At 38.6% G+C, this 26280-nt stretch overlaps 1 protein-coding gene across 1 annotated transcript in view; it reads left to right on the forward strand.

The window, feature by feature from the left end:
- LOC128647368 (neuronal acetylcholine receptor subunit alpha-7-like) overlaps positions 1-26280 on the forward strand; it is a 509652-nt gene that overhangs the window by 14207 nt on the left and 469165 nt on the right. The window contains exon 2 of the mRNA XM_053700153.1: positions 4031-4170. Coding sequence (XP_053556128.1) covers positions 4031-4170 — 140 coding nt within the window. The remainder of the gene's footprint in view (positions 1-4030; positions 4171-26280) is intronic.

The raw sequence follows: 26280 nt of genomic DNA on the forward strand, positions 1-26280 counted from the left end.
GTGCATCTGAAAATTTTGTGTACTCTGTGTCTTCAAAAAATAATGTGCCCAAAATAATTTAAATACATACAACAGTGTAATACTGTTCCAGTGGCAATATATTTTTCAAAAGCCAAGTGAATACTCACAACTTTAGAAGCTAAGGTACCTAGGGCTGCAATACAGTGTTCTCTCTAAGGTCAGTTTTGTGAGCAGCCCAGCAGTGGAACAGTTAATTAGAGCAATTAGCAAGCACTACACAATGCAATCTGCAAGGTGTGGTTCCCTTATTAACTTTTTCACTGCTGGGCTGCTTGCAAAGCTGGCCTTAGATTACTGGTTTTCAAACCTGTCCTCAAGCCTCTCTAACAGTCCAGGTTTTCTTGAGTACCTTGGATGAGAGCAGGTAAAATAACCACGTTTACTAATGAGCTGATTGTTTCACCTGTGCTCTAGCTCAGATATCCTCAAAATGTGGCCGGTTAGGGAGACTGGAGGACAGGTTTGAAAACCAGTGCCTTAGAGGGAACTAGGGTTGCCACCTTAGCCATGTTTTCCTGGACTCTTATGAGTTACACATGCTGCAGGGTGTGCAGGGAGGAACATGAATTGCACAGCTGGATTGCACACAAATAGTGATCCTGGTGCACTATTCATGTTCCTCCCTGCACACCCTGCGGCATGTGTAACTCATAAGTGTCCAGAAAAACATGCCCGGGGTGGCAACGCTAGAGGGAACACTGGTTGCCAGCTGTCCTCTGCAATATATTGGACAATATGTTGGTGACTGGTCACACAATGCCCCTGCAAAAGCCCACACTATTGATCGCACCATGCATATTTTTCACAACTAACTTCGCAATTGCTGTACCCTTCGACTGCCAGTAACATTCAAAGCAATAAGTTTACCTCTTTGGTTGGTAGTAATATGTGCAAACAGTAGTGATTGCATACACTTGACCGCTCCTCACTTCTTTCTGCTCCATATTTGTTATGCATTGAGGCACAGGAGTCTTAGATTTAGATAATATTCAGGGACTTTAAAATACTAGACATTTAAAGGGACGTGAAACCCAATTTTTTTCTTTAATGATTAAGAAAGAGCATGCAATTTTAAACAGCTTTCTAATTTACTTATATTATCTAAGTTGCTTCATTCTCTTGATAGCCTCTGCTGAAAAGCATATCTAGATATGCTCAGTAGCTGCTGATTGGTGTCTGCTCATAGATGCCTTGTGTGATTGGCTCATCCATGTGCATTGCTATCGCTTCAACAAAGGATATCTAAAGAATGAAGCAAATTAGATAATAGAAGTAAATTGGAATGTTGTTTACAATTGTATTCTCTACCCGAATCATGAAAGACAAATTTGGGGTTTAGTGTCTCTTTAAGTGTTCAGAGTTTTTGTTAAGATTTTACTGACAACCTTGTAAAATACTGGACTGTCCAAAAAAATACTGGACATCTGGCAACCGTATTATGTAGCTAACAATCTTAACGATCTTAAACCTAACAGATTCAGCTCATAAGCTGGAAATTATAAAATGATCTATCTGGTATTAGCAGAATTTCTCCAAAACAAAAGAGGAAACTTTGATTGCCGATCTTACAAAACTTCCTAGATATTCATGTTCTATCAGTAATTTAAAAGAACATGAAACCCCAAAATTATCTTTCATGATTCAGATAGAACATACCATTTTAAATAACATTCCAATTTACTTCTATCGATTAATTTGTTTTGTTCAGGTATCCTTTGTTAAAAAAAAAAGCATACTTGGGTAGGCTGAGGAGCTGTTGATTGGTGGTTGCACTTATATGACTCATGTTATTGGCTCACCCATACACATTGCTGTTTCTTCAACAAAGGATACCAAGAGAATGAGGAAAATTAGATAATAGAAGTAAGTTGGATAGTTATGCTCTATTTCACTGGTTTTCATACCTATCCTCAGACTTCCCCAACAGTCCAGATTTTCTGAATTACCTTGGATGAGAGGAGGTAAAATAACTATGTTTACTAATCAGCTGATTCTTTCACCTGTGTTCTAGTTCAGGTATCCACAAAATATGGCCTGAGGACAGGTTATAAAACCAGTGCTCTATCTGAATCATGAAATAAAAAAAGTTGCTTTCATGTCCCTTTAATATCTAATCTCATTGTCCCCCATAGTCAAAAGTTATAAAGCAGTAGATGAGGGAAACGGATGAGTAATCTTATTAAAGTTTATGGCTTAAGACACGCATATACACACTCATAACACACACAAACACAGAGACAATCATAGACACTCACAAACACTCATGCATGCACACATTATCTCACTGACATACGTACTCACGCACACGTACCTACTCACACAGTAACAATCACATGCACACACACAAATACTCATGCACATACAGACACATAAACTTACGTGCTCATGCATGCGCACACATGTACACACACACTACAGGGCCTATTTATTATTGTGCAAGCGGACATGATCCGATATTGCTGATCATGTCCGCTGCACATCGATAAATGCTGACAGCATACACTCTGGGCATTTATCATTGCCCCAGCAGTTCTGGTGAACTGCTGATGCAATACGCTCCCTGCAGATTTGCCGCTAGCAGGGGGTGTTTTTCAACCTGATCGTATTCGATCGGGTTGATTTCTGTCCGCCGCCTCTTTAGACTGCGGCTTCATAATCTCTGTCCATATGGAGCTTAATAAATATGCCCCTACATGTGTACATACGCACAAATACACTCTTACACTATACAGCTTACATACACTTACACACACTTACACACTCATAAAACACACACATACACACTTACACAGCTTACATACACATACACACTCATAACACACACAAACACAGTGACAATCATACATACTTACACAAGTACTTATTCAAGCACACACGTGTGTGCACACATACACTCACACAGCTTATACACACATATTCATGCACACACTAACTCACTCACACATGTATTCACGTATGCACACACATGTACACACACGCTATGTGTGCATGCACACAAAAATTCACATAATGCACACACACAAATGCACACACATAACCATGTATTCATGCATGTACACACACATAGATACTCACATAGCTCATATACACATTCATGCTTATAATACACATATACTCGTGCACGCACACGTGTACACACAATATGGCTACAGCCTTCATGTTTTTTCAAGTACAGATACTCCATAGACGCTATCCAAAATTGGAGAAATCTGAGTCTTTTACTGATCTTGCTGTGTGAACAAAGTTTTACAGTACATTTAAAATGGACAAAATATTATTACCTTTTTAGCATTTAAAATGTACTGAACTGATGGTTCAAACATGAAAGACAGAAAATGTTATCAGCATATAACTTTGTTTATAAGTCTTTTATAGCTGTTCAACTGCAAGTAGGAAATCATATGTGTTGTTTTATTAGTTTAGTTTCATAATTTCGAATGGACTTTGCAGCCATTTTTTTCTTTATTTCATCTAAAACAGAGCATTTCAAAACATATTTAATTTTTTTGTTTCTCTTGTATTTTGAAAAACTCTTTTTTCCTGTCCCGAATAAATCAATTTTGTCTTCTCACACTTGTAGAAATGTAAAGCAGAGACAGTTGTCATTATAAGCCAAGAAAGATTAGTAGGGAATACAAAAGCAATAATTAGTTTAAATTTGCATTCAAGCAGCTTTAACTTATGACTTTTTAGTCAAAAAAAATATTGTGTAAATGTTGTTTTTTTACATGCATGCTAAAAAAAATTTTTTTTAGTAAAATTTTCCTTTAAGGCTTATATAACCTTTATGATATTATGTATATACTATATAGACTCACATTACATGTATTCATAAAAAGATTTTTAATAATCTCACACACTGTAATATATGCATTTCTACACCTGCATCTTGGTTTGGTGAAGCGGAAGAAATATTCCCTTGTGTATTTAATTTGTGAAATTCTCAGAACCCTTCTCTGATGTCTAAGTATCTACTCTAATAGGAATTTATATGCTTTTATATTTCTAGATTCTCACCAAGGAGAATACCAAAGGAAACTGTATAGAGAGCTGCTACGAAATTACAATCGCCTTGAACGACCCGTGGTGAATGACTCACAGCCTTTGCTTGTAGAACTGCAACTTTCATTGCTTCAGATTATTGATGTGGTAAGTCATGTTTCATACATTTCAAAAAATGTGTGAAAATATTTCTCTTTGGAAAAGCCAAGATGAATAAAAGCAGTATGCCCAAAAGACAATAAAGTTAACTGATTTCTAGACATGAATGAATTACATAAATTATCTTTAAGGGATCATCCTATACTATAAAAGGCCAAATGTGTTTGTCCGAAGCTGTCATGCGCAGTAGAGACAGCACGAGGACAAACACACCTGGCCTAAGTCCCTAACTGTTCTGCCGACTGCGCCGAGCAGAAGTGGGCGTGGCCGAGCGTGAAGGGGGCGGGGCCTAACGCGGAGGCCCGTGAAGGGGGCGGAGCCTAGCGTGAAGGCCCGTGAAGGGCCGTGGAGAGAGCTCAAACAGCTCAAGAGAGGGTGGAGAGATGTGGGGAGAGGGGGGGGTGATGTGGAGTGAGGGGGAAGATGTGGAGAGAAGGGAGAGATGTGCGGAGATGTGGAGAGATGTGGGGAGAGGGGGGAGATGTGGAGAGAGGGGGGAGATGTGGAGAGAGGGGGGAGGTGTGGAGAGAGGGGAGAGATGTGGGGAGATGTGGAGAGATGTGGAGAAAGGGGGGAGATGTGGAGAGAGGGGGAGATGTGGAGAGATGTGGAGAGAGGGGAGAGATGTGGAGAGATGTGGGGAGATGTGGAGTGATGTGGGGAGATGTGGGGAGAGGGGGGAGATGTGGAGTGAGGGGGGAGATGTGGAGAGAGGGGGGAGATGTGGGGAGATGTGGAGAGAGGGGGGAGATGTGGAGAGAGGGGGGAGATGTGGAGAGAGGGGGAGAGAGAGAGAGAGAGAGAGGAGAGAGAGAGAGGAGAGAGAGAATGAGAGAGAGAGGGGGAGAGAGAGAGAGAGGGGGGAGAGAGAGAGAGAGAGAGGGGGGAGAGAGAGAGATAGAGAGAGAAGAGAGAGAGATAGAGAGAGAGAGAGGGGGGAGAGGGAGAGAGAGAGAGAGGGGGGGAGAGGGAGAGAGAGACAGAGGGAGAGAGATAGAGAGACAGGGGAGAGAGAAAGAGGGGAGATGTGAACAGAAAAAGAGAGAGGGGGGAGATAGAGAGAGAGGGGAGTGAGAGAGAAAGAGGGGAGAGAGAGAGAGAGGGGAGTGAGAGAGAGAGAGAGACAGAGGGGGGAGAGAGAGGAGGAGAGAGAGAGGAGAGAGAGACAGGGGAGAGAGAGAGAGAGGGGAGAGAGAGAGGGGGGGAGGGGGGAGAGGGAGGGGAGAGAAATAGAGAGAGGGGGGAGAGAGAGAGGGGGGGAGAGATAGAGGGGCAAGAGAGAGAGAGAGGAGAGACAGAGGGGGGAGAGAGGGAGGGGAGAGAGGGGGAGAAAGAGGAGAGAGAGAGAGAGAGAGAGAGAGAGAGAGAGAGGGGAGAGAGAGAGAGTGGGGAGGGGGGAGAGAGAGAGTGGGGAGGGGGGAGAGAGAGAGAGAGATAGAGGGAGGAGAGAGAGAGGAGAGAGACAGGGAGAGAGAGAGAGAGAGAGAGAGAGAGAGGTGAGAGAGAGAGGGAGGGGAGAGAGAGAGAGGGGGGGAGAGAGAGAGGGGGGGAGAGGGAGAGAGAGAGAGGGGGGGAGAGGGAGAGAGAGACAGAAGGAGAGAGATAGAGAGAGAGGGGATAGAGAAAGAGGGGAGATGTGGACAGAAAAAGAGAGAGGGGGGAGATAGAGAGAGAGAGGGGAGTGAGAGAGACAGAGGGGAGAGAGAGAGAGAGAGACAGAGGGGGGAGAGAGAGGAGGAGAGAGAGAGGAGAGAGGGGAGAGAGAGAGAGGGGGGGAGGGGGGAGAGAGAGGGGAGAGAGATAGAGAGAGGGGGGAGAGAGAGAGGGGGGGAGAGATAGAGGGGCAAGAGAGAGAGAGGAGAGACAGAGGGGGGAGAGAGAGAGGAGAGAGAGGGGGAGAAAGAGGAGAGAGAGAGAGAGAGAGAGAGGCGAGAGAGAGAGATAGAGGGGAGAGAGAGAGAGAGATAGAGGGGAGAGAGAGAGAGATAGAGGGGAGAGAGAGAGAGAGAGGGGAGAGAGAGAGAGAGAGAGAGAGGGGAGAGAGAGAAAGAGAGGAGAGAGAGAGGGGGGAGAGAGAGAGGGGAGCGAGAGAGAGAGAGGGGAGCGAGAGAGAGAGATAGGGGGAGAGAGTGCAAAAGAGAGGGGGGAGAGAGAGAAAGCAAAAGAGAGTGAGAGGGAGAGAACGCCAGTGGTGGGACCACTGTACTGCAAAAAATGGCCCGTGTGAACGGGCTTTAGGACTAGTATATATATATTCTAGTGGAAGACATTTGCTGTGTTGCAGCATTTTAAAATGATGGGATCACAATGGATTTTTTTCAGAATTGTTGTGTTGGTGAACACATTTTTTATACCCATTCTATTTAAAGAAACAAACAATACTTATTGCATCATACAAATTAACAGGGGCATATAAAGGGGTCTCAGAGAACTCAATTGAGTCTGGGGCCACACCTCTATGGGGCCCACCTGGCCCTGCAATAAGAGGACATTGGTTCTTCCTGCATCATTTTTTGCCCCTCTCTGTGCCCCCTAAGAAAAGGGGATCACAGTTTAGGGAAAGTATATGGATTTAACTTTACAATATGATGCCAGGGTTTCCAAGATGGCCGTTGCAGTTTTGTTGTTCTGAAAACTTTCCATCATATTTGTACAGGAGGTTGTACAAGTGCATATCCTCTGGTGTAAACTAACCAAAAGGAAAACATTTTTTTTATAATAATTAAACAGACAAACAGGATTACTTTAGAGACCATCCTGGAGTCATTTGATGGTTATCAAACTACTTTAGAAGTCATTTGCACATCATCAGACATCATCAGGCTTGTAAAGTCATCGGCTAAGGTAAAACATTCTGGGTGATGACTTCAGAATAATTAGCAGATTACCTTACCGATTACTTCACAAGCATGAACAGCCAGTGAATGACTCTAGAGTAATCTTATTTAAATATTTTGGCCTGTGGGCATACTTTAGGATGCCTTCTGATGATTAGTTTGGAGTAATTGATTACTTCAGAATGACTCCAGGAAGATCATCGTTTGTGACTAGGGTAATCTCTCTCCAGTCACTGAAATAATAACCAAAAGGAAAGGATGAGTCCTATTCACAAAGAAGCAGCATCTCTGTCTCCAATGTGGATGATGACTCATTTCTACTGGTTTAGCTACCCCCTGCAAAGAAGCAAGTATTTAGCAAGATAAGGGCCAGGCCACAAAAACTTACATTTAGGACCTGAAATGTATATTCAATTTGTGTATACATGTCACGACTGAGCCTTTTGAGGAAAAGTTGTTTGCTGTAAATAAATAATGAGTAATAAGTATTAACATAAGTAATAAATATTGCTGTAAATAAGTTATGATAAAAAGTAGTATTGCGACCCTTCTTACATCATTAAAAATGTGACTGGCTGTAGGGCATAGGTCCTAGGCAGTCCAAAGCTAGGTTCTCTTCATTTCATCAGTCAGGGAAGGGTTTGGTCTAAGGTTCCTTAATAGAACCCAGAATAGAAACAATGAAAGAAGTGGTGGCAGAATTGCACTCTCATTTCAGTACTGCTTTGCATCTTGGAACATATGGTATATCTTGTGTTGGTTGAACAAAACAACAAAGGGCCAGGTGGGGTTGCCAAGGCTTAGGTATGCCAACTATGCTTTTTTATGATTTAATAATTTGTACACTTGGCAATAGAATGAGAATCCATTTTCAATCAAATTTTTATTAAGATAACATATACAGGGCTAAATATAAAAAGAGTTTGAGTTGTGTGATATGGCTAAGAAATATGGTTAACTAGTTAAAGAGAGGTTGACAGGATACCTTAGGCACCTTAGCCCAAAGGAGTTCTTTACTTATATTGGTAAATAGTTTTATGATATTTGGACATATTTTATGTTGAAGATGGGTAACTGCTGATAAGAAATACATATTTATATTTGTATAGTCTTGCCTGAATGACTTTCTGTTTGACGAATGCACTATTGGGAGCTAGCTGGTGATTGGTGGTTGCACATATATGCCTCTTGTCATTGGCTCGTCAGATGTGTTCAACTAGCTCACAGTAGTGCATTGTTGCTCTGGAGCTGACATTCCAATCTTTCTGATATTGGCTCCTGATAGAAAAGTTTTGACTGTAAGGGCTCCTGGCTCTTACCTAGGTGAGGTAGGGGTCGCGTAAATCTGAAGGTCCAGTGTCTCTCTCTTAAAGCTGTTTGTGCACCTGGAGCTCTGGGCTGTGTTGAAGACAGGCATTTGAGTACAGGTGTTAGTGCAGGACGATCTATGGGCATATTTGTGCCTGAACAGTCCTGAAGACTCCACTTCAGAGTTACTTTCAACATTAAACCTACAAGTAGTTCTACCTTTAGTGCAGGTATCACAAACAGGCAGATAACAGACATCATCTTCTGCACGCTATAGAGACAATTCAGGTAGAGCATGCAATTTTAAACTTTCCAATTTACTTATATATATATTTTTTTTAATATTTATTTAGAACCAAGGATGTGAGTATGATCATCGCCTTGCAAGGAGAAACATTAACAAAATTCATACACAATTAAACAAGTATAAGTTTACATTTTGACAAAACAAAAGTAAATGAATAAATCAATGTGTATTTATAATTTAACATCGCATCGCTGGGTTTTTATATTTTATCTCATGAATAATGCAAACAGTTAGCAGTATTTAACTTTTTTTTTTTAAAGGATTCTGTTATATACAATTCATAAAGCTTCTACCATTATCATGGTAATTAACCATTCCTTAAACTTAGCTTCCTGCTAAATATAAATGGAGCTTCTCATTCCTATTGACTGTGCTAACTGTATAATGAAGTAGAACAGTGGTCGGCGAGTGGGGGCGAAATGAGAGAGAAGAATAAAGAAAAGAGAAAAAAGTTTCCTTTTCCTCCCTTTCCTTAATATGGGATTCGCTATGTATCCCAAAGAAATCTGAAATGTCCATGTAACATTGCCTCTTTTGTATATATATTGTATCTTTAAATGGATATACTAATTGTTTTTGGATATTACTTGGTTCTGATTTAATAAAGGGGTATCATTTGGCAAAGTATTTGGCTATATTTAAGTGTGAACTAACAATTAGATCCGTCTGTTCTATTATCATCTGGAGTCTTAACTTAGAAATAAATTTAAGACTAGGCTCTGTCTTTTCTTTCCAAGTCGCCAATATAATTGAACGTCCGCATAGAATAGTATTGTTAATTAATTTAGTATTTAGAGATCTGGGACTAAATTCTTTTGCGAGAAGAAAATCATGTAAATTAAATCTGACTTTGTTTTATAATTCTTGATATCCAGAACGCCACTTTATGCCAAAATCTGTTTACTTTTGGACAATACCAGATACAATGTATAATATCTGCCCTTTCTTTATGACATCTGGTACAATAAAATGTCTTGCTCTGCAACCATCTTGTGGGGGGTAGATAAACATTAATTAATTTGATCTGTGTTTCTCGCCATGAAATGGTAAGCTTTGAATCTCTCACTCTAGTAAGACTTTTCATGATTTGTACCTTGGTAAAATCTATACTCTATCTGCCAAATACGGACTATATAATCTAGATTTTTATCTCCTGCCCTCTTGAGTATCCAGTTATACCAATAAGATATAGATGTGCGGAGGTTTTTATATAGGTTAAGGCCCATATCTATCTCTTTCCGGTCCTGATCTATATTGCGCTTGTTTTTAATTGTCTCTAAGAGATGTCTTACTTGGAGATACGCATGGAAGTCTTTATTCTAAACATTGAATTTATCTTTCAGTGCTATGGTTAAATATTTTGAAAAGTAAAGTTCAATATTCCCTATGCTACATAATTACTGCCACGCTATGATTGAATTTTTCATAATTCTCATATTTTTAACTTTCTTAGGTAGATGTTTTATTTCTATATGAAGTAGTGCAGACAGTAAAAATAGAAAATTGAAAAGAAAGAAGAGGGCGACTCCTAGTGCAGATCAGTCAGTCAGATGAGCACCCACTGGTAGCTACCAATAAAATGGATACTCACATGGCCTGGAACACACTATAGTGCTGATGAAGCAAGCTGGGTATATTGTAGTGGCCCAGCGCACATAAACATAAAGGCTGTAATCTTGTTCCAAAAGCGTGAGTGAGAGACAGGAGACTCCAATATATAAAAATTGTTTTATAATCCAAAAAAGTTAATAAACAATTCGCAGATAAAATACAAAGTGATATAAAATCAGCGTGTTTTAATGATTTTCATCAGCACTATAGTGTGCTCCAGGCCATGTGACTATCCATTTGATTGGTAGCTACCAGTGGGTGCTCATCTGACTGAATGATCTGCACTAGGAGTCGCCCTCTTCTTTCTTTTCAATTTCCAGACTGCAGAATATTGCCACAACAAAGAGGAGCTGCCCTTGCTATCGTGCACAGTTACTGGGACACTGCAGAGTTCCCAGTCTACACACCTAGGCATTATCTTGGCCTTTTCAAATTGTGAGTACCATTTTATATTGCATGTATCATGATCTAACTGTGTATTGGCTACACTAGGAGGCGCCCTTTCTCTTCTTATATATCTAGACAGTGAAAATAGTTTAACTAAATTTGATTCTAGTTCTACTAAAGAATAATATACAAGTGTCATTCAATCTAATGCTATTTTCATGATAAAGACCAAGTTGTACCATTTTATAGATGGTAGGCCAAGACCGGCATACAATTTACCCTGAGTTAACCTATTTGCTAGTAACCTAGGTTTTTTTATGTACTTCTCATAAAAATTCCCGGAAAATTCTATTAATAATGGATAAATCCCTATTTTTTATAAAAATGGATAGGTTTTGCATAACGTAGAGTAATTTAGGGAAAATTATCATTTTTATTAAATTAATTTTGCTTGATAGTTATATTGGAAGATGTGCCCATTTCGCAAGTCTTGGAAGTTATCCCAAAGTGGTTTAAAATTCAAATCGAACCAGTGTTCAGGTGATAGACTAAATTTAAGTCCCAGGTATTTTATATATTCTTTGACTTCCTGGAATGGAACATCTGTTGAAAGGTGGGTTTTATTAATCCATAACATTTCTGATTTGTGAAAATGTATTCTATATCCTGAAAAGGAACCACAATTTCTTAAAAATGTTAATACTTTAAGTATATTATTCTGTAAATTCCTAATTAAAAATAAGCAAATCATCTGCATAAAGTGCTGTTTGAAGTTCTGTAGAGGCCACTAAATGCCTTGTATCTGTTCTCTTAAGAAAATTGCCAAGGGTTCCGTTGATAGATTGAATAGTAAGGGTGATAAGGGGCATCCCTGTCTTGTACCCTTTGATAATATTATATCTGGAGAGATATCGCCATTGATTATCAATGTTGATATCGGTTTTGCATATAATCTTTGAATAAAGTCAAGAAATCCCTCTTTAAATCCAAATTTGAGTAAGGTAGTGAGCAGATGATCTCATTGTATAGAATCAAGCGCTTTCTCAGCGTCAATAGATATAATCGCGTTATCAATGTTATATAGAGGCTCTAATCTTTTGGACCAATAATACTCCAGAGTTAATAATACCTTCCTAATATTATTAGCTGAGGTTCTATTTTTCATAAATCCTGTCTGATCTAGATGTATCAAGGCAGGTAGACTCGTTTTAAGATGGTTTGCTGTAATGGTTGTCAATATTTTATAATCTGTATTTAGGAGGGATTTTGGACGATATGACTCGACATTTTCAGGGTCTCTCCCTTTCATTAATAAATAAGGATTTAGTGAAATGGGGTGATATTTCTTTGCCTTGAATGTAGTATTCATTGAATACATTTTGTAAAATAGGTATAATATTTGTTAGTGAGCACATCAGGACTGGGGGCCGGGCCAGGCGACACATTTTGAATGACTTTTTCAATTTCTTCTTTTGTGATTGGGGCATTTAATTCCTTTATTTTATTCTCCTCTAACAGTGGCATTTTAAGACCTGCCCAGACATTTTCCTTATTTAATTGTTCAATCTGATCTGCTGTATATACCTCTTGAAAATATTTTGTAAAAATCTTTTTAATCTCTTCTATATGTACAGTTCTTTCATCTGCTTTTTAATTGCCTCAATGATCTTCATTCTCTTCTTTTGTTTTGTCATTCTGGCTAAATATTTCCCTGATTTTTTCCCCAAATCTATATTGAAATGCCTTCTTTTCAATTTGACTCATTGGTGACTTTATACGTAATAAATACTTCTCTTTCTTTTTTTGCTACTATATATTTATGCCATAGAGCCGGACTTGATTTTTTTTTTTCCTTAAATAAATTCAATATGATTTTATCTCTCCCCTCAAAACAGCTTTAGAAGCTTCCCAAAATATACTAGATTTGTGGTGGTAATTTGCATTATCTTGAACATACTGTTTCCATTTATTAGTTAACCATATATTGAATATATGATTTGAAAATAGATATTTAGGGGGAAAAAGGAAACATGGGATGGAATCTTCTTAAAAGGAATATTTAAAGAAATTGGGGCATGATCAGAAATAGTAAAAGTTTGTCTGCTTTAATACCTTTCCCTAACAGTCTGACATCTGTTAAAAAATACATCTATTCTGGAAAATGATTTATAGGCCTTTGACTCACAAGTAAATTTTTTACTATCCGGATTTTGTATCCACCAAACATCACTTACACCTAAGTTGTTTTTAAAAGAGTGCATTAATAAAGTTTCCTTTTTATACATTTTAAATCTAGATGTTTGGTTAATTCCATCTGATTTATCTAGTGCCGTGTGTGAAATCAGATTGAAATCTCCAGCTACAATTAATTGGTCCTTTGAATACTCCATTAATCTTTTCTGTAGTAAGTTCCAAAACTCCTTATCAAATTTGTTTGGGCCGTACACATTACAAATCACGAATATCTGTTTTAACATTTCAGTTTTTAATATAATGAACCTCTCTTTCCTATCTATCCCCGTATATAAAATTTTATAGTCTAATTGTTTATGAATTAAAATGGCAACACCATTTTTTCTTTTCTCACATGGAGTTGCGATTACTTCTACTACCCAGCCTTGCTTAAGCTTGCTTATTTCTTTTTAAGATGTGTTTCCTGTAAGAGAGCTATATTAGCTTTTAGTTTACGTAGCTCGTAAAAAATTTTTTCCTTTTTTATTGGGAAGTAATCCAAGCTACATTCCACGAAATCATGTTACATGACATTTAGAATATAAAAACAAATGTGGGAGAAAGAGAAAAAAAAAAAAAAATGTAATCCATATATACATAAGTACAAATATTCATGTCCCCAAATGTTTCACTCTGCCCCCCACTCCTCCCAATCCCACCCGTAAAAACAACTGAACTTAGTTTTTCAATAATGTTATAAAACAGTATACAATTATTAATTATTTGTTTCGTCATTAATCACCTGTACATTATTCTCTTCAAACACTTTAGCTTCTTCAGAGTTATTTAACATTATCCATTTATCCTTAAACCATATTTTTAGCTTAACTGGGTAGATTAGCCTTGCATCAAATCATTTTCTGATCAAATTAGAACAAAATGGAGCCATCTCCTTTCTTTTATTTGTTGTTTATTTTTAATAATCTTGACATATCAGTTTATGTGCATCTAATTGGATTGGCTGGTGTTTTTTATAAAAGCTAAGTATCAGTATCTTGTCTTGAAAATCAAGAAGTTTTGCAATTATGGGTCTACTTAGTTTGGAGCCATCTGGTCTGGTATTTACTCTGCCTATCCTATGTGCTCTTTCTATCTTTAGTTTTGAAAATTGTACTGGCATATTTAGCAATCTGGGAAGTTCTTCTGCTACACATTTAACTAAGTCCTGATCTATATGAGATTCTGAAATTCCCCAAATTCTTATATCATTTCACCTTGCTCTATCTTCCAGGTCTTCTATTTTTTTTCTTGTAGCTTTTGAATTTGGGTATTATGTTTCTAAACCTTAGATTCTTGTGAGTTGTGTCTATCCTCCATTTCAAAAATACGGGACTCAGCTTAATCCATTCTCATGGAAAATTGGTGCAACTCAGAAGATAAAGATGCAAGGTCCTGTCTCACTTCACATCAAATTGCGGTAACTTTATATCTGAGATATGGGAGATAATTATCAGAGCATCTAAAGGTTGTGTTATTAATTGTGGGGGTTTCACCTCCAATAGTTTCCTGGGAGCCTATCAAACTGACCCTTATATTTATCGTTTTCTTATCTTTATTCTTTGGTGGCATTGTAGGAGATTTAGAAAATGAGACAAATCTGTCCATGTGTTAGTGATATTAAGAGTGAATTATTCCTGTACAAAAAAACCTGTGGAGTGTGTAAAAAAAAAGAAAGAAAAAAAAAATGGTGGAAGTGTGGTGTTATTTATACCCCCAGAAGAAAAAAACAACAACAAAATAAGTAAGGAGAAGGGGGGTATATAAGAAAAACTGAGAGTGAATACTTTTCTGTTAAATATACTGTGAGGGATCTGTATAACCCCTAGGTTAAAGGTCAGTTTTGGTCTCAGATGCGGAATTATTTGAGATCGTAAGTAAATAGTAAATTGATGATTTGTTTCACTTAAGTAATTATTACCAGTATTGTGGAATGGCAACAGTATTACCGTAGTGATTTGTTAAGTGGTTACTGAATGAACAGTAAGTATCAGTACAGCTATGTGCAGTACTAAAACAGATTGCAATTTGGATAACAGTGGGTTTGCCGGATTGGCACTTTACACACAGTGAATAAAGAGTCACAAAAGTAATAGTTCTCCTTATTTAGTATATAAAGTGAAAGTACCTTTATTGCGGTAACAGGATCCTCTGTCGTGTGCAGCAGACTGCGTTTGATACAAGCCGTTACGTCACAAGTTTGGGCGTGACTGGACTAAGCTTTCAGTTTGTTAGCGTTGAAGATGAAATGACTTACTCGCAAATGTGGTTCAAGTTAGGAGCCATCTGTTTAATGTAAGAAGAGGTGTTGAGCTTGTCTGTGTGCCTGAGGGCTGAGCTGGTAATAAAGTCCTGGCGTAGACTGAAGCTGTATGACGGTTGCGCTCGCTGTGGAAGTGAGAGCTGACAGGTGCTGCGTATGAGCGGGTCTCTGTGTGATGATAGTTGAGTTGAAATACAAAGTAAGTCCTGATGAAGTTGTGTTAATCCTCTGTAGAGATTAAGGTAGAAATCCTGAGTTGAGAGTATTCTCTAAGTTGAGATATAACGGGAATCTATGAAATATTGCGTTTAGGCAATAGGAGCTCAGTTTAAAGATCAAACTCTAGTTAGGTTGCAAACAAAATACTAAGCACCTGTGTGCAGGTGCGCATGGCTTATAAAGGTATTGTAGGAGGGGACTGCTTAAAGGGATAGTCCTGACATCACCCCCTCCTCAAGCAAGTGGTCCCAACACTTGAGGTCTGGTCTATCAGGGTAACGTCTATGGAAGAGGCTTATAAGCCTGGGTGCATGGAGGTTGGTGGAGGGTTCCCATGAATCTTCCTCATCAGAATAACCCTTCCAACGTACCAGATATTCAAGGAGACCATTACGGATTTGGGAATCAAGTAGTTTCTGTACCTCGAATTCATCCGACAATGGTTGGATGGGATCAGGTGGTAGGACTGGATTAGTGTCCCTTAATCGACCTGCTGGTTTTAATAGGGAGACATGAAAGCTGGGATGAACACGTAGAGAAGGTGGAAGATCAAGAGACATAACATTTGGGTTGATCACCTTGAGAATTCGGAAAGGACCGATGAATAGTTTTCCCAATTTCTTGGAGGGAATCTGTAGACGTAAGTTCTTCGTTGATAGCCAGACGTAATCACCAACCTTGTATTCTGGGGTTGGACGGTGTCTAAGATTATAGTAATGAGACTGGGTCTCTTGAGCTTGTTTGATGTTATGACGAAGCACTGAGAATGTCTCCTTTAAGTTATTGGTGTAATCATCAACAAGTGGTGAAGGAGAAACTGAATGTGATGAGAAAGTGAAAGATGGGTGGAATCCGTAGTTGGCATAAAAAGGGGTCATGTTAGTGCTGGAGTTAACTGAATCATTGTAAGCATATTCTGCTAAGGGAAGTAGGTCTGACCAGTTGTCTTGATGTTGTGTGCAGAAGCAGCGGATGTATTGCTCCAGCCATTGGTTTACCCTTTCAGTCTGTCCATTAGTTTGGGGGTGAAAGGAAGTGCTATAACGGTGAGTAATGTGTAATTGTTGACAGAGTTGTCTCCAGAATCTAGAGGTAAATTGAGTGCCTCGGTCAGAGGTGAGAATAGGAGGAATACCATGTAATCTAATAACATGTTGTATGAATAACTGGGCTGTCTCCAGAGATGTAGGTAGCTTTGTGAAAGGTATAAAATGTGCCATTTTACTGAAAAGGTCAACAGTGACGAGGATAGTATTGTATTTGTTGGATCTGGGTAGATCGACAATGAAGTCTAACCCTACATGTTGCCAGGGTCTCTGTTGGATTTGAACTGGCATGAGGTATCCGTATGGTTGAGCGGACTGAGACTTTGATGATGCACATACCGCACAACTTTGAACGTATTCATAAACAGACTTCTTCATGTGTGGCCACCAATAGTTTCTAGCGATCTTTTCAAGGGTGCGATTAATGCCCTGATGTCCAGCAGTTGGAATGTCATGGTTATGGTATAATACTTCTTGCTGTAGAGATGGAGGAACATAAAGTTTATTATCATGGTAGTATAGACCGTCTTGTTTTTTCTGTAAATTATGTTCTTTGATACAGTCATTGTCAACCTTATAATTCTTTAAAGAACAGGAAAAGGTGCTTGAGAGACCTAAAAACCTTTCTGGGGGAATAATATGCTGTGGTTCAGATGGAGTTCTATGCTCACTATCTTTTCGAGATAGAGCATCAGCCTTACCATTCAGTTTTGCTGATCTGTAAGTGATGGTAAAGTTGAATCGGGTGAAATAAAGACACCAGCGTGCTTGGCGAGAAGAAAGGGTCTTACTATTCAGTTCGCGGTAATCAATGATAGGTCTGAGAGACTTATCCTTGTTGCGGACAAAAAAAATCCCTGCACCAGCAGGTGATGTTGATGGACGTATGAAGCCCTTTTTTAGGTTCTCATCGATGTACTCTTTCAAATGGTCGAGTTCTGGTTTGCTGAGCGGATATAAACGACCGAAAGGAATTGTTGCCCCTGGTTGTAGCTCGATAGGACAGTCGTACTGTCTGTGAGGAGGTAGTGTTTCAGCATGTTTCTTACTAAAGACATCAGAGTAGTCGGAATAAACAGTAGGCAGTTTATTTAAGACATCTGACTGTTGTAAAAGACAAATGTGGGGAGAATAGCAAGAGGATTGACAAAAAGTAGAATTGAGGGTTACCTGTAAATCCTTCCAATTTATGGTGGGTTGGTGTAACTGCAACCATGATAATCCTAAAACAACTGGAAAGAGAGGAGAAGGCAAAATATCAAACACTAGATATTCAGAATGACCATTTGGAGTCTGTACCATGAGAGGTTTAGTTTGATGAATTATTGGACCAGTTTTAATAGGTGTCCCATCAATGACTCTAATGTAGACAGGTTTTTTCTTGCACACATAAGGTATTTTATTAGTTTTCACTATATTTGAATCTATATAACAGCCACTAGCACCGGAGTCAACAATTGCTTCAAAGTTGATCTTCTGCTGCTGCCACTGTAGAGACAAAGGAATATGACAGTAAATAGGATTATAGCTGACTGTAGAATGTTTAGTAAAGGCTATTGACTTACTTCTCTTAGACTTGAGAAGAACAGGACAGTCCTTGACGATATGGGAAGGGCAGGCACAATACATGCATAGCTGTAAGTTTCTTCTCCGTGTTCTTTCTTGAGACGAAATAGGGCCTCTGATGATACCTAGATCCATGGGTTCCTCAGTAGTTTTTCTTGAAGGAGAAGGGTGAGTGTATGAGGTGGCAGCAGTGGTTTGTGAGACAGCATATGAACGTTCAAGTTTTCTCTCCCTCAACCTCCTGTCGATTTGTATGACAAGTTTGAACATGGAGTCTAGACTATTTGGCATCTCCATTCTTGCAAGCTCATCTTTAATTTGATCGGACAGTCCAAGCCTGAATTGGTTTCAAAGCGAAACATCGTTCCACTGAGAATCTGTACTGTACTGCTTGAAGTCAGTGATATAATCTTCTACGGCCCTGCGGCCTTGATTTAGAGCCCTCATCTTAGCTTCTGCGGTGAGTTGGACATCTGTGTCCTGATATAATTCATCCATGCTAGTGAAAAATGATTGCAGTGATGACAGAATGGGGTCATTATTCTCATAACAGGTGTCAGCCCAGACACGTGGTTCACCCCTGAGGAATGACACGATTGTGAGAACTCTTATCCTGTCTGTACAATAAGTTTTGGGTTTGAGGGAAAAAAGCAAAGTGCAGGCATTTTTGAACTGTCGGTAATGTTTCCTATTACCAGCAAATGTTTCTGGCAAAGATACCTGGGGTTCTGGGGAAAACTCAGAGGTAGGACCCCTTTGAGTCATGGTATCTTTTAGTATACCACGGAGGGTTTGATTTTCTAATTGGAGTTCTCTGAGTCCCTGAGAAAGCTGGTCAACTTTTTGTGTAAGGTTGTATACAATCTGAGGTAATTCCGCTGAATCCATTCTTTTTTGGCTTAGTATTATGTGAGGGATCTGTATAACCCCTAGGTTAAAGGTCAGTTTTGGTCTCAGATGCGGAATTATTTGAGATCGTAAGTAAATAGTAAATTGATGATTTGTTTCACTTAAGTAATTATTTCCAGTATTGTGGAATGGCAACAGTATTACCGTAGTGATTTGTTAAGTGGTTACTGAATGAACAGTAAGTATCAGTACAGCTATGTGCAGTACTAAAACAGATTGCAATTTGGATAACAGTGGGTTTGCCGGATTGGCACTTTACACACAGTGAATAAAGAGTCACAAAAGTAATAGTTCTCCTTATTTAGTATATAAAGTGAAAGTACCTTTATTGCGGTAACAGGATCCTCTGTCGTGTGCAGCAGACTGCGTTTGATACAAGCCGTTACGTCACAAGTTTGGGCGTGACTGGACTAAGCTTTCAGTTTGTTAGCGTTGAAGATGAAATGACTTACTCGCAAATGTGGTTCAAGTTAGGAGCCGTCTGTTTAATGTAAGAAGAGGTGTTGAGCTTGTCTGTGTGCCTGAGGGCTGAGCTGGTAATAAAGTCCTGGCGTAGACTGAAGCTGTATGACGGTTGCGCTCGCTGTGGAAGTGAGAGCTGACAGGTGCTGCGTATGAGCGGGTCTCTGTGTGATGATAGTTGAGTTGAAATACAAAGTAAGTCCTGATGAAGTTGTGTTAATCCTCTGTAGAGATTAAGGTAGAAATCCTGAGTTGAGAGTATTCTCTAAATTGAGATATAACGGGAATCTATGAAATATTGCGTTTAGGCAATAGGAGCTCAGTTTAAAGATCAAACTCTAGTTAGGTTGCAAACAAAATACTAAGCACCTGTGTGCAGGTGCGCATGGCTTATAAAGGTATTGTAGGAGGGGACTGCTTAAAGGAATAGTCCTGACATATACATTTACATTGCCAACATAGTTAAGTTATGCTGTGAAACTTAATTGCTCCTTGTTATGGTCCATCAGTGTTACCCCAATTCTTATTAAAGGGACAGTAAACACCAGAATTTTTGTTGTTTAAAAAGGTAGATAATCCCTTTATTACCCATTCCCCAGTTCTGCATAACCAACATTGTTATATTAATATACTTTTTACCTCTGTGATTACCTTGTATCTATGCCTTTGCAAACTGCCACCTTATTTCAGTTCTTTTGACAGACATGCATTTTTAGCCAATCAGTGCTTGCTCTTAGGAGCTTCACGTGCCGGAGCTCAATGTTATCTATATGAAACACATGAACTAACGCCCTCTAGTGGTGAAAAACTGTCAAAATGCTTTCAGATTAGAGGCAGTCTTCAAAGTCTAAGAAATTAGCACATGACCCTCCTAGATTTAGCTTTCAACTAAGAATATCAAGAGAACAAAGCAAAATTGGTAATAAAAGTAAATTGGAAAGTTGTTTAAAATTACATGCCCTAGGGGGATCCCTCAGATTTAGCAATTGTCTCTATTGATGCTGAGAAAGCGTTTGATTCAATTCATCATGATCATCTGGTCACGTCTCTAGTTAAATTTGGTCTTAAGGGAAACTTTCTTAAATTTGTTGAGAACATATATAATAAGTCACATACAAAGATAATTGTTAATAATATTCTATCTCTCGAGATACCACTTGAAAGAGGGATGCGTCAGGGGTGCCCCCTCTCTCCTCTTCTCTTTGATATTTCAATTGAACCTCTGGCAATAATGATAAGGGATCAAATGGAAGGTATAAAAATAGGTAAAACAGAGCTCAAAATTGCGTTGTACGCTGATGATATTCTTCTATACATTTCCAATACACAAAACAATATACCTATAATTATGTCAATTATAGAACAATTTGGATCCTTCTTGGGCTACAGGATCAATGCATCCAAGTCGGAGTTACTCTGGATCAGAAAGACCTTGGGTTCCCTTTTAGATATAACCTTCAGAGTCTCTGAATCTTTCAGATACTTAGGGATAATAATATCACCTGATATAGATCAATGTTATGATCTTAATATAATACCAGTGATGAACGAGATCAGGGATAGTATGAAAGTATGGCAGAACCTTCCACTTTCAATCTCAGGGCGTATTGCTGCATTCAAAATGATACTTCTCCCGAAATTATTATATATTTTGCAGAATACCTCAGTAATGCTTAAATGGAAGGATGTTGGTAAAATCAACAGCATGATAAGAAACTTTATATGGCAGAACAAAAAGCCCAGAATATCGCTACTGAAACTATCGTTGCCTAGAAAGTATGGGGGATTGGCACTGCCAGACATACAATTATATAACCTGGCTTTTCTTGCTCGAATAGTGGTCGACTGGATTTTAAATAAAGATTATACAATAAACAATGAACTTGAAAAAAGTGTAAGCTCTCCCTTTCTTCCTTTAGCTTTAATACATTGTAATATCAAATTAATTCCCCAAGAAATCAAAAGACTCAAAACATTAATGTATCCTTTACAAGCATGGTGGAAGATCTGTAAGATATTATCCATCAAAAGCAGCATTTCTGACTATATGCCAATTAAAGGAAACCCTAAATTTCAAGCGGGACTACAATCGGTTTCTTTTCAGAACTGGCACACCTTAGGCTTGTATAATATTTCTCAGATGATAGATAAGAATAGACTTTGCATTAAAACGTTTGAGAACTTGAAACGAGAATTTAACCTTTGTAACAAAGAATTCTTTGCATATTTACAAATAAGGCATTTTATCTCCAAGATGGTAAATGAATCGGGCTGGAATTGGTCCCTGGGAAAATTGGAGAACTGGCTTGTGTTAGCATGGAACGGATTTATGTCAATTTCCCCATGTTATCAATTCTTAATTTCTAACAAAGGGGAAAAGAATTTAGGAAACGTATTAACCGCATGGAATTTAATAATACCTCAAGAGGATATAAATGTAAGTAAAATTCATGCTTCCATTTCAAAAGTCTTACAAATTACCTTATCAGCTACATGGAGAGAGACTCATATAAAGCTATTATATAGGACCTACTATACCCCGAAGAAGGGGTCTAGATATGGGAACATTAATTTCTGTAAATGTCCAAAATGTTCATTTTTATCAGCAGATCTCATTCATATGATCTGGGAATGTCCCAGAATCAAATGCTTTTGGCTTAAGATTGAATACTGGATCAATCAAGTATTAAAAATTTCCCCTTTAAAATTTAAAGTGGCTGATGTCATTTTTCTATGGGACGCGACTAAAAATCTGCGGATGTATAATAAAATAGTGAATATGATTATCTTAGCGGCAAGGTACTTGATTTTTAAGAAATGGAAAGGAAGTAAGAACCCTAGTATAAATGAGCTTAAAAACTGTCTAAAAAAACAGTGTATACTAGAGCAAAAAGATACCAATATGGAAAAGGAAACGGATATCGAAGGTTTCTTTAAAAAATGGTCAGTACTTATTAAAACGCTGTCACCGAATGAGATAGAATATATGATTTACCCTTTCAGAAATTCAGAGCTAGTTTTGCTGGGGGTTTGGTAATCCGCTCTGCTCAAGCCTCAAACTGGTGGGTCAAGATTCCTTCCCTCTCCCCCCCCCCCCCCCTTTTTTTTTCTCTTTTTTTTTGTTGTTTGTATGTGTTTTGTTTTTTTTTTTTTGTTTGTTTTTTTGTTACGGTACGGTTATTTTTTCTTTAAATTTTTCAGATTACTGTATAGTAAAAGGTCTAATTTGTTGTAATGTTGAGAGAATGGAATAAAAAGGGAAAGAAAAGACTCCAGCAGATAATATAATTTATTTTAGAATCTATGTTTTGGTATAATTCTGTGAAATACTGACAACTTTTTTATTTTTCTTGTATTGTGTACATTAATTGTAATATGTAACATCAGGCCCTGCGTGGCGCAAAATTTGTAATTTGATTTCTTTTTTTCTCAATATAATGCTGGATTTAAATAAAAGTTTAAAAAAAATAATTACATGCCCTATTTAAATCATGAAAGATTTTTTGTGACTTTACTGCCCCTTTAATAATAAATTTGGTGATCCACAACCATTTGCAGTACTATATTTAGATCCCCCACACACCATGAACTTTTACAAATATCTTGATAACTGGCTTAAATTTATATAGGAGAAACTATAGTTAAGAAAATTCCCTTTTCGTTGAATCATGCAGGTTGAAGAACAGCTTATTAAAGGGACACTAAACCCAAACATTTTCTTTCATGTTTCAAGTAGAGAATACATTTTTAACAACATTCCAGTTTACTTCTATTATCTAGTTTGCTTCATTATTTAGCTATCCTTTGTTGAAGAAATAGCAATGCACATGGGTGAGCCAATCATATGAGGCATCTATGTACAGCAACCAATCAGCAGCTACTGAGCATATATAGATATGCTTTTCAGCACAGTTTATCAAGAGAATAAAGCAAATTAGATAATAGAAGTAAATTAGAAATTTGTTTAAAACTACATTCGCTTTCTAAATCATAAAAGGAAAAATTTGGGTTTCATGTCCCTTTAAGCCTCCAACTCTAAGATCAAATAACTTTTTAAACTAAACAAAAAACAGTATTAGCTCACAATTACATATATAATTCTCTAGCAATAGTGCATCATCAGCCCCCACTATTCCTTGTGTAAAATGGCTATTTGTAGCTGTAATACATAATACATTTGAGCAAGAGGCTATACGTGTTTACATATCCATTTTTGAATTTAACAGATTTTAAGGTGCAAATATATTATCCGCAGTCACCGTTCCTTGTATCAGCTGACCGAAAAGCCTACTTGTTCTTTTTTTCTTTTTTTTATTCCCTTTGTCTTAAGTACCACAGTTAAAAATTAACCCGTATTTTATTAACTCGTAATGTCTCATAACATTCTTGTGTTTTCTTAAAAGTTAGTTAAACTTCTTTTAGCAAGTAAGGCTTCTCTTTGAGGTTAAATGCTTACAATAGTGTCTCTAGAAGCTTTTATTGTTGCTGAAGGGGCACCCACACAATTAATACCTTTGCCCAGTATAGTTTTTCTGGTATTATGCACAGAACACCGTTAGATCTTTTAATAAACAAGGAGTTAAGCTGTTATCCACGCAATAGCATTTTGCAATGTCCTCTGAAAGGCTGCCACAATATAAATCCACCTTAAGGTTTAAACTTTATATTATATAGCAGTGTCAATCTGTGTAACAAAAACCTTGTTCCAGACAGAGCCAGTGGAGAACCAACAAACTAACACCAATACATTTTGGATTATATTTCCTTCTGAAAGCAGCACACATATAGTTCTTGTGCAAATAAGCAGGAGAAATAAAAAAGAAAAGAACTTATCTTGCAGGCTGAGACACTGATGCTTAGTGCAGCTCAATTGAACTTCTATATTCCAGTCTAGTTTGCCACGGCTTTCTGGGCAGGAGAGGGCTCACCAGGTTACCTGCTTCAAATGCAGGGATCAGATGATACCCCCTTTCTCTGGCAGGGGGGCTGGACCTCAACTTCGCTGGTCTTGCAATGCTCCTACGCTGGGAGAGGTTTGGTGAGGGAGTCACAGTATTACCCGCTCCTCTCCACTTCACCTTGCAACCAGTGATCCTGGGAACCACGCCGCGAACTGGCGTCCGCGGCTACGGCTTCTGTGAGGCCGGGTCCGTGCGTCTCCTCCTTCCTGTGGTAATTGGCTATTGTGTCTGGGCCTTATTCGGCAGTGTAGCGGGGGTTCAGCGGCCGGCTCAATCTCTTGAGTCTGTGTCCGGGCAGGCTATGGCAGATTCTGTCCAAGGACGATGGCAGTTTGTTGTTTCAAACGGGGCTCTTCCCTGTAGCGAGTACCTCACAGACACTCTACGCGTGACTCCGGCCCTCAACACAAAGTTCCTGGGCTTCCTCTTTCCATTAAAAGTTGGCAAGCTTTTATCAAAAAATGAATAACTCTGAAAGGAAAACCTATGCATATCAAAATAACTGATTTTAAGGTACAGTGCACTGAAAACAGCATATTTTAATTTTTATCATGCGTTATTTTAAAGTTTAAATGTATGCTTGTTTCCTTCTGTGTACTTTGTCCTCTATTGCAAACTTTCACGAAGCAGAGAGCTGTAATTAATTCAATGGGAGTCATTGCGCCACTCGCTGCGACAGCCCATTTTCTTTGATAATTGCACACATTTTTTGCATGCAAACTTTTTTCATCATTGAGCCCTTAGGGGCCGATTTATGAAAGTGCATACAGACATGATCCACTGTAGCGATCGTGTCCGCCGCACATCGATAAATGCCGACAGTATATGCTGTTGGCATTTATCATTGCACAAGCAGTTCTGGTGAACTGCTTGTGCTATGCTGCCCCCTGCAGATTCTCGGCCAATTGGCCACTAGCAGAGGGTGTCAATCAACCTGATCATATGGGAGTTAAGGAGCAGCGTTCTTAAGACATTCAGAGCTTGATGAATCAGTCCCCAAGTCTTAATGAAGATATTATAATCAAGGTTTCTTTAGGTGTAAAAGCATATCATCTTATCTACTCTTTTAAAGCCAGTTACCCCCTTAAAGAAGAGTCTGTTGTGCTCAGAGGGCTGCACTATTTCTGCATGTCTTAGGCTTTGAGGCTTGCAGATTACAACAAAAAATAGTGAAAAACAAGAAGTATGAATATTATTCTGGGCACCCTACCAATAGTGATTTTTTTTACAGGAACACTTATACTGTGTCCTTTACAGACTGATTAGGCATTTTCAATTAAAGTTTCCTAAAAAATTAAGAAAACAAAAATAACATAAATTATGCTTACCTGATAATTTTATTTCCATCTGTGGGAGGAGAGTCCACTGCTTCATTCATTACTTGTGGGAATTAAGAACCTGGCCACCAGGAGGAGGCAAAGACACCCCAGCCAAAGGCTTGAATACCTCCCCCACTCCCCTCATCCCCCAGTCATTCTGCCAAGGGAACAAGGATAAAATTAAATTTAGGTCTGCCTACCGGAGAAACGTGCAGGAGCAGTGGACTCTCCTCCCACAGATGTAAATGAAATTATCAGGTAAGCATAATTTATGTTTTCCATCTTAATGCGGGGAGAGTCCACTGCTTCATTCATTACTTGTGGGAACAAATACATAAGCTCTAGAGGACACTGAATGAAAAAAAATGGGAGGGTAAAAGGATGCGGACCCTATACTGAGGGCACCACAGCCGGCAGAACCTTTCTCTCAAAAACAACTTCTGCCAAAGCAAAAACATCAAATTTCTAAAATTTTCCAAAAGTATAAAAGGAGGACCAAGTATCCGCCTTACAAATCTGCTCCACAGAGGCCTTGTTCTTAAAAGCCCAAGAGGAGACTACAGCCCTAGTTGAGTGAGCCGTAATCTTCTGAAGAGGCTTATGTCTCGCTGTCTCATAGGCCAAACAGATAATGCTCCTCAACCAAAAAGACAGTAAAGAAGAGGCCCTCTGTC

Source organism: Bombina bombina, chromosome 2, assembly GCF_027579735.1.
Source record: "Bombina bombina isolate aBomBom1 chromosome 2, aBomBom1.pri, whole genome shotgun sequence".
NCBI lineage: Eukaryota > Metazoa > Chordata > Amphibia > Anura > Bombinatoridae > Bombina > Bombina bombina.